Source organism: Echiichthys vipera (genome assembly GCF_963691815.1).
Source record: "Echiichthys vipera genome assembly, chromosome: 16".
Lineage (NCBI taxonomy): Eukaryota > Metazoa > Chordata > Actinopteri > Perciformes > Trachinidae > Echiichthys > Echiichthys vipera.
In genome coordinates, this window is record NC_139841.1 from 15,176,244 (window position 1) to 15,189,644 (window position 13,401).

Below are 13,401 nucleotides of genomic sequence, written 5' to 3' on the forward strand. Positions count from 1 at the left end.
GGAACTTCCAACTTGAATCAGGCTTGTAGTAACGGCAAAAGTATACGAGATAACGTATCTCAAATCTTATGGAGTACATCTTTGAACAAACCGCTTAGTAAAACACTTTACCTGTGTTACCTGTTAAGATGACACCAGTTCAGGCTCTTCAAATGCGCTGTATAATTACTGCAGGTCTACAAAGAACTGTAGCAGTTGACAACAAGACACACAGATTTAGCATTTGTTTTATATGTGAGTTATTACATAGCCACATCTTACAGTAGCCTACTGTGTATAACAACTGTATCATTTTCCTAAAGCTCATAGCTTGAGAGACTGAAACTCCTATGACAAGTTATTCAGTCTTACAATCACACATTTTGTGATCATCTTTAAGTAACTGAGGATGTTGAGACACCATTGATGGCAACAGATTTAGGACAACAGTTTAAGCCATTCGATTATTTTGCATAGTTGATAAGTCACTGTGGGGAAAAAAAATTCAGAGAACCAGAAATACATTTAAGACCACTACAGCACATTATTTTATCCTCACTGCTTACAATACCTCGGTTTATGTTAGACAGTACAGTATTCATGATTCTTCTTATATATGCACTGCCCCACACCAGCACTGTGCAGAGGAGACAGACGCACTGCAGAATCCACAATGCATCACACAGCAGCTTTGAGTCATAAATACATGAATTGTAGTTTAATGCATCGTATGGTCTCTTTAATTCCACGGTCTGCATTAAAAATCTTACCGATTGTGACACTCAGCAGATTTTTGGCTGTCTTGGTAAATAAAGAAGATTTTTGTTTTTATATAAATCAAGGGGACAGTCAATAGGAAGCCTGATAAATCTGGCAAAAGCTCCCTTGAAATATTTGACAACAAAATGTCAGCAAACAACAGAATACAAAAAGTCAAACAAATGTCACACATTTCAAAACAGAAGCCCATCTGAAGTCTGCTTGTAAAATAATAACTAATCTAAATGACTGGCAATACAACACAAATAAGTGACAAAATCAAAACATGTATGTGGAAGAAAAATAAACATTGACCCCTCTTTGACGTTCAAAAGGTGGAGAAATGTAAAGTGCAGGACACATTCAGATGCAGAGTCCCTTTCTGCATAAAAACCTACAGCAAAAGTCTCTTTGTGGAGTGCTCAGCATCACCCCACCCCTCCCTCCCCTCCATACCAAAGTGTTTCAGCTCCCTCTCAGGTCCCAGAATCGTGAACTTTAACCAACACACCACTGGATTCAATCCGCACAGAGCACTTGAATAAAAGGAAACCGGCAGTCGTGATTCAGCTAATCTTTTCACTACGATCACCTGTGTGCCAGGGGAAGTTTGAGGCTGTGGTTATGTGAATGGATGGTAAACTAAATTCAGAGGAAGAACATTCAGGTGATGAATAATAACCATGCGAACTAACAAACGCAGTAACCTATCGAAAGTATCTAAATTAAATTGTTTGTCCCTCTATAATGCACGTTTGCATCACAATCTGAGTGCTTTGTCATGTAATAAATGTCAAGTTGTTATATTGTCTCACATACTAAACAGCACGCTCATTATTTGCCTTTGGCTGATGTCGGTTAAATAAATAAGCAACTGACTATTGCTCTGAGAGGCTGCATTATTTCTGTCAGAGGAGATGCATGTTAATGTTAGATGTAAAGGAGGTAGTCTGATTACTTACGCACTGTAATTTCTCCAGACAACACTAGGAATACTTTATTTTAAGGACAAATTTAAACCACTCTTGTGCAGTCTTTCAAGAAATGCATAAATTGCATAAACCATCCCACTGCTGAAGCGATAATGTCGAGTGCTTGCCATCCAACTCTTGCTATACTGTTACCGGCACTCAATGGCCTTTCTGGTGCAACAAGGAAGGGCTGTGAACGGGTAATGACACAATAACGTGTCACTGAACAAAAGCCAAGTAAAAGTTGAACCATATGAAACCAAAGGCTGCCATCTTAATGAATCCATGGTGTCTGATCATTTTAGACAACTCTGAGCCAGCTAACCGACACCCACACACAAGGCATTATTTACCCTGTCTTGATAATAACCCCGAGAGACATGTGGGTTGTGGGAAGTCCATAAATGCATTATCAGCTGTGACTCTGAAAGCTGTATGAGCAAAAGGCCTTCAGGATGAATCTGACCCAAGATATTTTAATTAAGCCAGCCTTTTTACTCTAAGATTGTAATTGAAGAGTCAAGTTGAATCCTGGCAAAAACACAAATCCAAGTAACCACAACTGGACACCCATGCCATCTGTATTCATTCCAAATTCAGGCCATTACGCTAGTAGACACAAAGTGCTCTTTGCTAAGTATCACAGGGCTGGCTGATTTGTTGTTGGTAGATCAATTAGGACTGGGCCATGTGGCCAAAATCTTCCATCCTAATATAGGTCACTTCACTACTATCTCCAAAACCATATTGATCACAATATAGCATGTTCTCTGATAATTTAATCAATGGGCTATATAAAATAACAAGATGGTAAAGCCTATCTTTGTATCCTTGTGTTTGAATTACTTGACAAATAAAAAGTATTTTTTCATTTTATAAAGAACTTTAGTGTAAAATGAACGTTAATCCAAATGGGGTAAATATCGCCAATACGCACATAAATTAGATAAATATATACGATAAGACATTTTTACATGGTTTTGAATATATGTTTATATATATTTCTTCTTCTAGGACTTTATCTCAACATATCACAATATCTGCTGTGATATGTGAAATCCTGTGTTATATAATCCAGTTGATATTAATCATATTGAACTTTGCGGTAATATAAAGTTTTATTTTAAAACCAAAACTGCAACTTTCAATTTATATTCTGTCAGGTATTGCAGGTGATATTTTCTGTAAAGTTTGAGTTATTGTACTTGTAACTGTCAATTTAGACAACATAATTGCGTTTCGTGAAATCTCAATATAGTTGTCACAGTATAGATTCCATTGAAAGACAGATAAACTAAAGATAAATGATCAGTTGGAATTATCGCCAAGCCCTCAAACCAATGACAAAATAATAAAAGATGTGGACACCGGTCTGTAACCAAATATAACGGTATATCCAGTAAAAAGAGATTTCTTTTCAATACCAGACATAACAGCTTTGCCTTTAGGTAAACTATAGGATGCATATTTTTTTTATCGTCATGATTGAAATCAAGTTATTCACCAGATCACACACTGCGATCACCGCCTCTATATTTTACAGTAGCTACAGTATACTGCACTAGCACACGGTCAGGTAGTTTTGAATGGTACTTTAAGACACTTTGTCTTAATAAATATCAAGCACAGTAGTAGACCATCTAGTCTAGTTGTTTGTTTCTGTGAAATGTTCAGCATATACTTAAACTCATACCACAGTATGCAAAGCCATTGGTCTGTCAGTCATGGATCTCATGATTCATTTTAAGCAGCTTTTAAAATTCTCCCCAGATGTCCACTGACCCGAGTCCTCCTTCAGACATTGGATTTGATACCCAACTTCCCAAAGATGCTCAGTATTCTTTGTGTTGTCTGGATTTTCAATTTGACCATAAAAGGCACCACCTTGAAGGATATCAGAACTCCATCTTATGGCAATTAGCTAACAAGAGAGACTGCAGAAACAACTCGCCAGTAGCTAACTGCAGTGGCACGATATTGACCAGACTGAGCAAAACATTATTTCCTACAGCGTAAAAGACTGCTCATGTCTCCTTTTATTCCTGCTCTGCACTGATGTCACCCAGCTTGGGCTGCTGTTTAAAGAAGGCTTAAAACTCAGGTTGTTCCTAAATGGAGAGGCGGTGGAGATGGAGGAAAAGCAGGGGCTGATCTTGCAAGCCCTAGGAGGTCTCCATCATGCGTATATCGTCCGTTTCTGTAGCGTCATTCTTTGTCCACCTCCCTGTGTTTGTCCACAGTCCAGCCCCTAAACAACGCTTCGTAGGATACTCTGTCACCTAGTGGAGGGAGAGGAAGACAGGACCAATGACAAAAACAACATTCACAGTGAAGGATTGTCGTGCACAAATCAAAAATAGGTTTAAATGGAGCTGAAGAGAGACTTATAATGATTATGCAACTGCACTCTGCCTCTTAAACAATTTAATGCCTTAATCTGAGCTGAAACTAGATTTTTGATCGCAACTTCACTAATTTTCCACTGCAGATTTTCTTTTCAAATCTGAGGACTCAAGCGTGTGCTTATCTTGATGAAGAACAGCACCACATGTACGTATTCTCCTCTGACCGCTCTTCAGAGACCGATTGTGACTTCAACCTGAGGCAAAGGGAGATGCTTTGAGAGACAAAAACAGCACAAATCCAAAAGCAGGCCCTGGGAGAGCAAGGATACCCTGTCAACAGCCTCGATCACATTCCTGGGTAGCCATCTTTTCTCTGTGGGAGAATGGAAGGAGGTTTTTATTTTTTTCTCTTCTCTGAGTAGACGTTTGGCAGTTTGTCAAGCTGTGGGGCCAACAGAGGGGAGGAGGCCTCCTTCCCTCTCGCCTACAAAAGGCTAACTACAAAGATCACGTATAGTAGAAAAGCCTGTGGAATATAGCATTTGAAAACTTTCAAACTTAATCTGAATATTGAAATAAATAATCTCTTTCAGGTGTCCTGCTACAGACAACTCAGGAGGTCTAGAGAGTGACCATTTGCTCATATTGTGAGGTATTTGTCACAGGCTGAGTGCCCATACTGTAGAGAGTTTATTGTTTAGAGTTTATTCCTGACCCACAAATTGCTGCCTTTACGCCTTATTAGCACTGGTGGAGGTGCAACAACTCTGTCCTCCATTCTTTGTACCTTTCGCAAAGATGGTTGGAAGTAATAAAAGGTGCAACCGCACAACATACTGACTATGTGAAAGGGACTTCTGATTGGTTGCCTGAAAAGTAAAAACAGTCACGGCACCGGCGCCTTTCTGAAAAGTTCAGATATTTTCAGAGTAGAGCAGGTAAAGCTCCACTGATATCTGATATCCCTGTATCTAGGAAAACTGATAAAAAATAATGTCTGAGTATGGATTTTCTCAGCTGCTGACACGTCGATTAGAGGGAAAAGATACAGACTGGCAGAAGTGAGGACATTATCTATTATTCAGACTTGCAAACCTGTTGAATAGTAGCCATGTAGTAAATAAATGTAAATGTAATACATGTATTTACATTATCTATTATTGAATACCTTAGGAATTGTCTCCAGCTCTATTTAAACCTTTTTGGATTTTGACTTGATCAGCTTTTCTAGTGATTATCTAAGTTTGAGACACATGGTGTTCTAGCCTGGCAAACAAAGAGACAATACCCACTGTGATGCTGTTTCAAGATTAAGCTGCTGAATTTTTGATGCCTGACGAATTACATTTACTGTCTATTCCTTTTTGCACTATTGCTAGGTTATCAAGTTTTAACTTAGGACCTCACACTACCAGCAAGCACATTTGACCCGAGTCACGTTAAACCAAAAGCGACGATGTTCTATCAAGTTTCTACTGTCTGGCAGCAGTTGGGGGTTTTAAATTAAGGACGACAACAAAAAGGCTGTCTGGTCCCACTGATAACATCAGAAACATGATGAACTCAAGGGGGGCCTGTTCCATAATGCAAGTTCACTACGTAAGCAAGGCTTATTTCAGTTAGTTCAAGCTCAGTTATCATGGAAACTTATTCTGGGAAACTGGCTGAATTTGCTTTATGGAACAGAATCAAATGAAAATGAGTCAGACTAACTGAAATAAGCCGGGCTTACTTGGTTCAAGTGTAATTCTGGTGCAAAATCATGCTCTTTTTCTGCATTTACATACATCAAATAAGCCATCAAGACAGTGTTTTTTTTCGTGTAACAACTATTAACAGAGAAATCCTAAAAAGTCGTCACAGACGTGGCTAACACTGATTAGCTCCGAGCAACATGGTGAAAGCATTAAATCAGGTGTTTTAACCAATAATACTACTCAAAATAACACCAAACCTCTGCAGTAGCATCAATAACGTCATTAGCATTTATTAAGGGTGTTTTGAAAGACTTACCTACCGGCCCCTGTAGTCCATTCAAGTGGATGATAACCAAATGCAATCTAAAATTAAGTAGCCCATTGGTGCTTTGTTTTATGTGTAGGGACTTTTATCATGCTACTGCAGAGGTTTGATGTTATTTTGAGCAGTATTAGTGGTTAAAAAAGCCGTTTTAATGCCGTCACCGTACTGCCCTGATCTAATCAGTGTTAGCCACATCCGGCTGTTAGTGACTCTCCCAGATTTCTCCGTTAATAGTTGTTACATTAAAAAAACTGTCTCAAAGGCTTATTTGAAATATGTAAGTGCCGAAAAAGACCATGGGATGATTTTGCGCCGGAATTACACTTAAACTTGTTTGATAAAACAGGTCCTGGTTGGGAGGTTAAATCAACTTTTTGGCAGCTGCTGTGGCCAAGTTTTCCTAATTCCCATGAATCCTTCCCTGATGCACTGTACTGCTGTCATAATTCACTGTATGCAAAAATAGTTTTTGGAATATTTTGTGCCAATGATATCACTAAGAAATAGAACATGAGAGTTGATGCTTTAAAATTCAGCATCCAACTAAAGATGACCCTTATGGGTTCTATACAATGACAGGACTAACCTACAGTGGCTCAATGGTGCCACCCCACAGCTGTGTGGGGTAACTGCACCAGCCTTTGAAAAAGAGAGAAGGAGCACTTACTGGAGGTAAAGAATCCAAGGCTTCTTTGGAGTCGAGTCTGCGGTTTGTGCCAGTTTTCTGTTGTTCGACGTGGTTGGGCGCATAACCTGCGTATTCTTTCAGTCTGTGTTTGAAGGCCTCAAGTTCTGTATGGAAGACTTCTAAGTAGACGTCTTGTCCTTCCTACACAGGAACCAAGGCAACAATATTAGGAAAACGTGCCACGACATAACCTAAAGGAAACATCTCTCTAAGGGGGAATTAGGTTGTTTTTTTATTTCAATGAGGCATAGAGACTATATCCCAGAACAGATGCAGTATGCAGAGCTGTAAAGTACTGTATAGGGCCAACATGATGTGAAAACAAGTTACCATGTTTTTTTTTAATTAAGGCTTTTTATTCGTATTATGTGTCTTGTTTTGATGTTATGTATACGAGTAGCTGTTACCTTGTGGCAGCTAAAGGTGATCCAAATAAAGAAAACAAGCCTCTGCATACAACACAATGAGAGCCACAGACAGGTACACAGGGAGAAGTCGTGCATCCATACAATAATAATTAAAAAATGTTTTACTTTGGCTTTGTGGAAGAACTGTCTGAAGCAGCCTCGGGGATCCTGCTGAGAGTTTGAGGCCATCTCCAGGATGAACTGCATGACTACAGCTTGGTGCGCCACCTGCTCCATCAGTGCTTCTTTCTGCAGGGACACAAAACAAAACACTGATTTTGCGCGTCTCAATAAATCATCTGTTTAACCTTTTCAGCTCTCCACAAACCGCAAAACTACTTTTTTCAATGCCCAATTTTACACTCATGCTATAAAATGACTGAATTCTAATGCATTGATGCAGTATGTGCTGTTGATTATGACGTTTTTACAGCTACTAGCTACTAGATTTCTATAGAGAGGTTAGCGCTGAGAGTGCATTGGTAAAGTCTGGAGTTCCAACATCTTCATATTGTGTAATACTGCATTAGTTTAAAACCAGGACCTACATATAGGACTAACAAAGCAGGTGAGGCCATTTCTTTATTTTGAAGTGCTACGCTCAGGCAATAAGGGAGTTTATGCTAAACCTACCTTGCAGATGTCTGCACACATGCTCAGGCACGTGGTTCCTAGTACATTGCTTTTCTAGTCTGACGAGCTGAGAGGAACTACACTGGCTGTGTATATCAAACATTATGAAGCAATATGCCTCCCAGTTCAACTAGCTGGCTCCTATGTGTTTTAATTAGTTTGTTTTTGTGGACAAACTTCCGTGACTACACTGTCTATAGGTTTTGTTGATGAGGTATTGTTGATAATAAAAAGATAAAATAACAGCAGCCTGATCCTTTCAGTGCATTACCCCTTCTTGCTGTAGTCTCATGCACCACAGAATTAAGTAGTTGGCCGTTTCCTCACAGATGAGCTGCGGCATGTCTGCGAGGAACCGCTGACTGTCGTCCCATCTCCGCAACATACCTGAAAAATTAATAATAATAAAAGAAAACACTGGTTCATGTTTTCTGAAGACACAAAAAAGAATCATGAGGGTGATTTTGCATGTTAAAACTGTTGTATGCTACTGTTTTGTGAGAACATCACAATGTTAATTCATTAAGATGTTTTCTGTGAATGTATCACAAGAGAATAGGAGTTTTGTACCATTGACCATTTAAAGCGCACAATTCATCTTTTTACCTTTAATCTAGCCACACAATGTGCAGCCTGTATTTCACATATGTCCGGATCATTTTCCAAAGCATCCTGTACAGTATGTTTTAATACTGATTTACTTCCCCCCAGTACAGACACTTCATGGTTTTATGGAAACATCTTTAAAGGAGACAAAGTTTTTGAAAAAGTTAGATTGTTTGGTATGGTACAAATTTAAAGTGCGGACTATGACATGGACTGCTGGCTAGAGGCGAAACATTTACATACATAGTTAAGACAATTTGGATAAAACATTAACTGAAAGCATTCTTTAACTGACAAGGGCCAGGAGGAGTTTGCTGAAAAACAGCAGGTGACTTGCCTTCTTCTAGCACAGTTGGGTGTGATGTGTTGAGATGAAATTCCTGTATAAAAATGAACCATTCAAGTATGCACATGAAAACTAAATATGTTCTCCTCTGGTAAAGCTGGAGAAGAATTCCTGCCTAAACCTGCATCAATCTTCAAGTCCCACGTTGAGCTAAATTATGGCATTTTCTTTAACTAAAAACCAATTTGACCAAACCTTTTTACCATTAGGAGGGCAGGACCACTCTTATAAGAAACTTCAGATTTGACATCTCACTTACCAAAATGCCTGAGCTCTTGGTCATACTTTTGGCGAAACGTCTTGCACTTGTCCTGATCCATTTCTGCAGGTTGATTTCTAACATTGATGATACTCTGCGAAAGAAAAAAGTTTAAGTATTATGTATACACAGTAAATAAGAAAAGGTTAATAGACATTAGCACAATATAATTGTACTTTCGAAATATTTCAGTCATAACAGATTTTGTTTGCTTCTAACTTTCCACATGAGCTTAATATGTCACAAGAGCTCACCTAAACGTGAAAACAGTCAAACTGTTTGCCTACCTTATCAAAAACGTCCCAGCTTCCGACAGCTCCGAGCAGAGGACTGCGGCTGGGTTCCTGACTTCCCAGCATGTTCTCCTTGCGGCGCCACTCCTCCTCAGTGTGCGTAAGTTCGGAGGGGCAGGCCAGAGTCCGAGCGCGCTCCTGCTCCATGGACTCGGAGCTGTGGACGCCTAGAGAGCATAGCTGATCCTGGGCTTCAGCCAGTCTCCAGCTGGAGACGATGGAGGCCTTTACACAGCGCTGCTGGCTCTGGCACAGTGACGCCATGGCACAGTCACAAAAGTGTGACGATGGGGACTGTTGTGAGGTGAATGTAAGAAAAAGAAATTAGTGCTCTGGAGAGAAGGGGAACATACTGTCAGAGACTCAAGTCAAATTACACATTACATACACAGTGTGAGCCGGTGAATGTTCTCATTTGTCCAGGTCATCGTTATCCCCAAAGCAATTTCAGGCAAAAGCAACTGGACTTGGTTATTTTGTCTAGTATAGTAAAATATAATATTCCATAAACATACACATTGTTCTTTGTCCAAATTAGAGCAGGGAACTAATATATCCGGTCTCTCTACCACAGTTTTTGGTACAGCTCAAACATTAACCTGCTACTTTCTGTTTCTCAACCAACCAAACCTGAGGTAAATTAGCTAACCTAAGACTTTCAGAGCCCAGATGGTAAATTCACTGGTGTTTAAATAACCGACTGATTAGAAAGTTAGCCCTGTCCAAATATTTATAGGTTCTGCATATTTCGCAAGAATCCTGTAGTACTAACACAATCTGCCAACACCAAGATAAGATTAAACACACAAAAACACCTGCCGTTCCATAAAGCAAGTAAAAGCCAGTCCTATTTTAGTTTGACTGACTCATTCTCACTTGATTAGTTTCCATAAAACAACTTCAAGTAGTTTTCCAGCCTATGTTGCCATAGTAACTGAGCCTGAACTATGCTGAATTTGCTTCATAGAACCAAATCAAATGGAAATTAATCAGATTAATCAACAAAATCCTAATACTCGTCTAGATTTGAAATTTTAGTCTTCATCCTTCTTTCCTCCCAAAGTTTTCTATATTCCATTTTTTTTTCCTCATAGAATGACTGTCCTCTCACTCTGAATGACACACTAAATGAAATCATTGGCTTTTGAGCTTCCATGACCACGACCATGCCGTATTTGGCACAGGGTGCAGGGTGGGGCGATAGGGCTAAAAATAAAGCCCTGTTCCATTTTACGGCTACCAGAACAGTCAAATGCCTTTTTTTAGTCAACAACAGACACAACACACAGTTACAGCTGTCAGTGTCTGAGAATACCGAAGACCTGGGGGAATAGGGGAAAGCAAACTGCTGCTTCATGTCTGGTTGTTGCCTCTAATCCAACCTCTAATCTCTGTCTGCCGCCGATTTCAGCTATGTCCTGACAGGATGGTGATGATGACACTGCAAGTGACATTTTTGTTTATATATATATATATATATATATATATATATATATATATATATATATATATATATATATATATATATATATATATATATAAATGGATGGATAGAAAGATATATCTTCTTTTTTATACACATGCTATGAAGTGGAATTAATATATTAATGTTATATTTTTCAATTCAAATTACGAAACAAGCAGACAATCAGCAAAAATATATATTCATACAAATAAAATTGTTGTCCAAATACTATATATCCAAAATTTAGCTAACTAGTATATACAAAATAAAAAAAGAGGTATATATTTAAAAAATTAAGCATAGATAAACAATAAAAAGAATAGTCCTAATAGGTCAAACAGGGGCCATAGAATTCATCAAAATGTGTCAATGTGCGCTCACCTTTCCTGTTCGTTACTAGAAACCATGTACACATTGAATTCAACCAGGAGAAGGCCAATGTTAGGGAAGGATTTAGAGAATGTTGCTTTGTGAATATGAAAGTTAGCCAATGCAATTGTAACGTTTGTCCTATAAAGTGGACTGTTTGGTTTGCATGAGGTCATCGTTCACTCTGGCAGCGTGCAGTCTGGACTCTGGTGTTGTGCTTTCTGAGAGTTACTGGCCAAATATCACAGCTAAGTTACGTTAGCTGATAAGATAATGACAGAAAGCGTAAAACAGGGCAACAGAATACCTTATACCAGTGAAAAACAGACACAAACCCACACGTTGCTTGTTGTCGAGCGACCTCAATTGACATCAACTCAGTTCACTGATCCCTAAACAGGTTTAGCTAGTTAGTTAGCATGCTGTAATACCGTTAGTTTACCTCTCAGGTGAATCTTCCCCCGACACACCGACCGCTGTCATGAGCTCAATTACCTGCTGTTGAGGATAAACATCACTGGAGCCCTTGTCAGTTGAAGCTGGGTCACTGCTCGGCTCTCCATCGCGGTAAATTGAAGCTCCGTTACCCAGCCACTCCATCGCTGCTACGCAACTCACTGGCTCTGCTGTAGGATCCGCTAGCTAATGCTAGCTGTGTTGGAAGAGGCTCAAACAGAGTTGCTTTCTTTGTGGTCAGCTGTCCGCCAGAGTTATGTGAGATATAAATGACAGTCTGGAAAGTCAACAGAGCCGACTGGGGAATATGACGCAGCACGGTCGAGGTCAGCTCCTGTAAATAACAACGTTAGCTTTAACAACAGCCACTGGCTGCTCCAAGTCTTCTGCTTCTTCTTCTTCTAAGGTTTTAATGGCGCTTGGCAACCAGCGTATAAGGCGCATTAGCGCCATATGCTGCTTCGGAGTGTGTTTCGGCTGCACCAAGCATAGCTCCAATTCACCCTAATGAATATTTTAAAGAGGTGACACGTTCATTGTTGTTGTTGTTGTTGCTGTTTTTGCCTTGATGCTTTATAACTTATATTAATCTTGTGAAATTTCTCATAAAAATGATTTTGAATTCATGACACGTGTCCAGAGGCGATTCTAGAGTCTGCAGGGGCTCTTGGCAAAAATTCACAGGGGGGCCCTTGAACCAGCATTCATCATCATAATGTTCTAAATCATCACCAACAAAAATTGTGAAACAAAAAATGCATTTCAAAAGTGCATATTTTAGTTATTTTCAGCGTTGGTTATTTTCAAAATATTGTGAATATAGAGTTAACATTAAAATAAACTTGTAATATATTCATATTAATATGAAGTACAATAAATAACATAAAAAAATACAATGGGAGTGGGTGGAGTCAGGTGGGTCTCCTGTTGTCATTTTTTTAACCTTTATTTATTTATTTATTTATTCAGGGGGAGAACGCTGAGAGTAATGCACTCTTTTTCAGGAACGCCCTGATCCCATTCACACAGTTACACATTCACACCAGGAAGCTGCCCAGTACAACCGCAGACTGCTCTGCTGGCCACTAAGCAACTCCACTGGAGCAGTTTTGGGGTTATGGGCCTCGCTCAAGAGCAATGAAAGTGCTGCTTCCCCACCCAGATTTATCCTGGAGATTGAACCCAGGATAAATCTGGGTTGGCTCAATCCTCGCTTTTCTAACCTTTAGGCCACCAATGCCCCCCTACGTCACTGCCGTAATTTAAAGTGTGTTAGACCTGACTGGCCTGGTGCCCCACCAGCTGCCTACCTTGTCTGCTGGCAAGCGGCACCTCTGCACGTGTCTGCACTACCCTACCAAATAAGTCTATTTGGATTTATGTTATTGGAATTTTAAAAGTTTCATAAGTTTCATACTTTTCTGTGAATTACATTTTGGTCACCATCTGTCCATGATGCATGTCCCTTATAATGCTGTAGGGTCATATCTAAAGAACAAGATTTCAAAATGATTATTTATTTGTTTTCTAAACACTGAAGCAATAAAGCCAATCTCAGCAAACACAAGGATTTTATGGGGTTTTATGATCAACATGCCTGCTGTTTTTCATTGAGTGGAAATAGCCAGGAGGGGGCGATATTGCTCCATTTACAGATGTTTTACATGCATTTTAAACAATCTCAATTAAATACAACACACACATTCATGCAATAAGACACAAACGGTATACAACAGCATTGTCCTCATTCCTGTGTCATTAGAACTTCCACTTCTATTTTAACTATCTCCTCTCTGCTTCTGT

The 13,401-nt window shown here is 39.4% G+C and overlaps 1 protein-coding gene across 1 annotated transcript; it reads right to left on the minus strand.

Annotated features, from left to right (window-relative positions):
* Positions 1-370: 370 nt before the first annotated feature.
* cdc37l1 (cell division cycle 37-like 1) lies at positions 371-11,982 on the minus strand. Its single transcript, XM_083930347.1, has 7 exons — positions 11,638-11,982; positions 9,303-9,602; positions 9,016-9,109; positions 8,076-8,191; positions 7,298-7,420; positions 6,744-6,905; positions 371-3,988 (listed from the first exon to the last, which is right to left on the minus strand). The coding sequence occupies exons 1-7, from the start codon at positions 11,740-11,742 to the stop codon at positions 3,872-3,874; spliced, it is 1,017 nt and encodes a 338-aa protein (XP_083786473.1). The 5' UTR covers positions 11,743-11,982; the 3' UTR covers positions 371-3,871.
* Between the last annotated feature and the right edge of the window lie 1,419 nt (positions 11,983-13,401).

Excerpts from the sequence above, each read along its gene's own strand:
- cdc37l1 (XM_083930347.1), bottom strand. The coding sequence starts at position 11,742 with ATGGAGTGGCTGGGTAACGGAGCTTCAATTTACCGCGATGGAGAGCCG. Across the intron at positions 9,603-11,637 it reads ATGTTTATCCTCAACAGCAG|TCCCCATCGTCACACTTTTG; the intron begins GTAATTGAGCTC and ends ACCTCACAACAG. Across the intron at positions 3,989-6,743 it reads CCTTGGATTCTTTACCTCCA|GTGACAGAGTATCCTACGAA; the intron begins GTAAGTGCTCCT and ends TCCCTCCACTAG.